Consider the following 4,151-nt stretch of genomic DNA (forward strand, 5'->3'; position numbering starts at 1 on the left):
AATCTGAGGCTGAATGTAGCTTTAACCTTTTGGAGAAGGAGAAGTATAAGTGAACTGGTAGCCTACTTAGTGAGGTAAACTCCATATCTCTTCTTTTATATTCTCAAAGTGGCAGCAATCCCAAATACACTGAAATATTTTTAAGGGGTTCCTTAAATGCTGTGACTTTGCTATACTTCAAATCATAGTGGAAACATACACTTCACCCTGTGCTCTACTAATAATATTTCTGATTTTATTCTTGATGTTTCTAGGATACAGGATCTTGGAGTAGTAGTAGACTGCCTTCCTGTGCTTACAAACAGGTATAAACAAAAAGAAGTGGGGGATAAGAGTCTACTAGAATCATGCTGAAGTTCAAGCACTTCTGAAACATCTTGGTTTTTTTAAGTTTACAGGAAGAAAAACCATATATTTCAGTTGGCTGCTGTGTAGATCTTTTGCCTTTAGTGAAATCACTGCTTAAAAGCAAATATGAAGAGTAAGTGTCAGTTTTGGATGTTTTCAAAACACTCGCTTCTTGGTTATGCAATGCCCTAAAAAACCAAATGGTGTTCAGTCCTCTGACTGTTGTTCCCTCTGCCCTTTCCCCCAGCCCTGCCTTTCTCAGGGAGCACTTACCTGAAGGGGAGCTTTCCTTTGAGTCTTTCTCCTTTAAGAAACCAGCGATGCCAAAATTCTTTCTGCAAGGTTAAGGACCTGGGGAGGTGAGGGGTGGAGGGTGGCTTTGCTGTTATGCAGATTTATTGACCCTGAACAGGGAAACCAGAATAGCACCCAAGATGTTAGTATGTTTTATAAAGTGAAATAAAAGCAGTTTTCAGGCAAAGTATCTGAAGAATTCCAACTTTTTCAGTTTACCACTTTGAAATTGAAAATGTAGGGAAGTATATAAATATGTGGATTTGGCTAGATTTTTTTTGTCCTTGCAGAATAGAAAACATTTGGCTAAGTTACTTACCGATTTGTCTTGAAACTTTAGATGACTTGTAGATATTGGAAGGGTGGTAAAAAGCATAATGCATAAAACATGTTCTTACAGGTATGTGATAGTTGGTTTAAACTGGCTCCAGGCTGTCATTAAAAGATGGTGGTCAGAACTATCTTCACATACAGAAAAGGCAGAAGATGGGTGAGTACAGTGCTGGGAAATATTTAAATGTGTTTCTGTAGCTTATTCGGTCTCAATCTGTTTTATCTTTGATAAGTAGGAGCACATCTGATCTACAGGATTGAAAATTATACTTGAAGTTTAAAAAATTTAAAAATTTACTCAAGAGCTTAAGTACTTAAAAGAAGTTCTGTTCTTAAAACACAGTCTTTGGAAATTTTCTTTGAGGATTCTCATGGTTTTTTTGTTGGGGTTTTTTTGGGGTGTGTTTTTTTTTTTACTGGAATTTTAATACATGTAGAACATAACCATACCAGGTGTTATATAAATGCTGTAGGAGTGGATAAAAACTTTTGTGATATTGTGGCAATATCTTATCATATAGACTAAGTCTATATGTAGTACTAATCATGTGTTTCAGTCAGTCTAACAAAATGTATACATGTTATAAAGTGTTCATTCTTTTTCAGAAATATTCATATTTTAAAACAACAATTAAGTGGATTATGGGAACAGGAGAATCATCTTACTCTGGTTCCAGGATATACTGGTAATATAGCTAAGGTAATCCAGTTCCAGTTGTGTTTAATAATGAACATAGTTGTATTGCTTGCAGTATTTATCTCATATAATGTTATTTACACTAAACTATTGACAGAAACACCTTTATTTTTTCACTAATGCTCAAGTATATTGCACAATTTTTAGAGAAGTCTGGAGTGGATTCCCTATGCCAATAGTAGTATGGTTTAGAATGATGACTTTTTTTCCTTTTTAGAGAGAAACCATCTCCTTAATAAAATAGCTAATATTAGTAAGCCTTGAAACTGATGTTAAAAAGGGCCGAGGTGTGTAGGTACACTGTGAAAGGACAGATGTTTTCTCTGAAATCTGCTGTACATATTGTTGTAAGTGTAATGCTGCATGGAGAATCTTAGCCCAGAAATGTTGTTAGCATTTGCACGTGGGGTGACTGGGGCAAGTGACAACGTACTAAATTTTAAAGCTGATTGCTGGCCTGATGGTTAGAAAATGATGAGTTTGTGGAGAGCAGTAGAGTGTCTCCATATGAAGTGAATCCCCGTTTGCCTTTCTTGGTACGTTGTGATATCAGTAAGATAATGAGAGTGTCTGGTAAATGTATGATTTGCTGCTCATGATCTCATCTCTGTAAACATGGCTTTCTTAGGTTGGGCACCAAGAGTTAGTTACCCTGAGTAAGAAACCTGTCCACGTGGAGGGACTTGAATGAAGGTAGATAGTGTCTAGACTAGAGGGACTAGAATGAAGGTATACTTAAAGCAGACACTTGGTTATGTGCAAGGTTTGAGTGAACTTGAGAAGAACTTGGAGGTCTCACTCTTGACACTTGAAGGAGCTTTTGGAATCTGTAATTCTATGGCTACAGAATTTGTCACTTTGTATCAAGTTACTTTTAGTTCTTCTGGGACTGTTGTGCACTTCTGACTTCAATTTTTATTTCTATACAAGGATAATTACAAACTTACAGTTACTCAGCAGGGATGCAGAAGAACTGAGATGTAACTCCCAACTAGTAGAGCAATGCAAGGCTGTAATAGAGACTGCCTAATTCTTCTGGTAAATCAGCATGTAACAGTAATACAGCCCTTTGAGCCAGTGTCAGTTTGTTTCTTTAGGATTCAGATTTCCTTTCTGTTTATTTGCCTACTTCTTAATGTATATCAGGATAGATATACAAGGCCGAGGCCACCTGAACAAGTCAGGAGGAGTAGTACGAGAATGCTGGAGGGGTGGAGTAAAGGAATATCATTCCTAGTAAAGTTGTTTCAAATACATGATCTCATTATGATGAATTTTTTCCTGTGCATGCAGGGAGCAAAGGAAAAGCGGAATAAATTGACTTTGGAAATTAATACCACGGTTCTTGCAGGCTTTTTTTAGTACATAAAGAAATGTCATTGAAAGTATTAATTGAAAGTAATCCTGAAGATTACTTGTCCTGAAATTTGGCCCAAACACAATTATTCTTGTATTATGGTCCTAATTGGTTCCCCTGCCTCAGACCTATCATCAATGTTACGTGCTGTAACTATATGTCATGTCACAAACACTCTCTCCTTGTTTTTTCCTTCTAGGATGTAAATGCTTATTTATTACAGCTACACTGACATGATTGGGAAGCTCTGTGTGCTTATGTGGTGAAACAATCCCCTAAGTATCCCTGAAATATGTACTGTTTCTGAAAGCCTTTTGACAAATACTGGGAGAAGAGAACTGAACTGTCAAGCTGTTTAATGAAACCACTAATGAAATCCTAACAATCTACTTCACATTGAAGTGGAAAAATGTCTAGTAAGAGCAACTTTTACTTCAGTGAGGTGAAAGTGCACTATGAAAACTGTATGCCTTTGCTGCATTTGGGATTCACTCAGTTACTAGGTATTCATTTAAATGCTACTGTATTTTACTACAACATTGCATAAAAGAAGATGAATTACACTGTCCTGCAGACAAGACAGCAAGATCGGTTAGAAGGAACCAACAAAAGCAATCAGCATTAAGAGCTTTTAAACGTTTCTTTCCCAAGAGAACTCCAAAGTGCATAACTACCTTCCAATTACATCAAACATTTGGAATATTCAATTACTTCTAAGTTTTAATCAAATTATTAAAGACAGTTTTTGTTTGCACTATTGAGAAACTATACAGCAAAGATGCCTTAATTACTAGTGTTTCTAAAAGCCAATATGTTAAGATGCAAATAGCTATTATGTTCAGATTGTGACGAAAAACTATAAAAATCAGGGTTTCACATTGTGTAGTTAATGAAACATTGCACATATACAAAGATTCATGTATGAAAGATATTATAAATACCTGAAGTTAAGCTTGGATAAACAGTTATTGCAAATGTCAGCAGAATGGTGAATTTATGTCTAACAAATGTTTTTATATTGTATGTGGATTTCTAACACAGTAATCTTGTTCTGTATCATTTAAACTACATGCAAATAAGTAAATATATTAAATGTATTCTACTGGTTTTTCTTTTCAAGTT

The 4,151-nt window shown here is 35.6% G+C and overlaps 1 protein-coding gene across 1 annotated transcript in view; it reads left to right on the plus strand.

Moving 5' to 3' along the window:
- The window catches only part of KATNBL1 (katanin p80 subunit B-like 1), a 7,628-nt gene extending 3,875 nt beyond the window's left edge, over positions 1-3,753 (plus strand). Inside the window, exons 4-9 of the mRNA XM_008945226.1 lie at positions 1-74; positions 255-305; positions 392-481; positions 1,043-1,132; positions 1,582-1,675; positions 3,229-3,753. The exon at positions 1-74 is cut by the window's left edge and continues 69 nt beyond it. Of these exons, the coding sequence (XP_008943474.1) occupies positions 1-74; positions 255-305; positions 392-481; positions 1,043-1,132; positions 1,582-1,675; positions 3,229-3,261 (432 nt within the window). The 3' untranslated portion in view covers positions 3,262-3,753. The remainder of the gene's footprint in view (positions 75-254; positions 306-391; positions 482-1,042; positions 1,133-1,581; positions 1,676-3,228) is intronic.
- The last annotated feature ends 398 nt before the right edge of the window (positions 3,754-4,151 follow it).

This window comes from Merops nubicus, unplaced genomic scaffold (genome assembly GCF_000691845.1).
Source record: "Merops nubicus isolate BGI_N331 unplaced genomic scaffold, ASM69184v1 scaffold8550, whole genome shotgun sequence".
Lineage (NCBI taxonomy): Eukaryota > Metazoa > Chordata > Aves > Coraciiformes > Meropidae > Merops > Merops nubicus.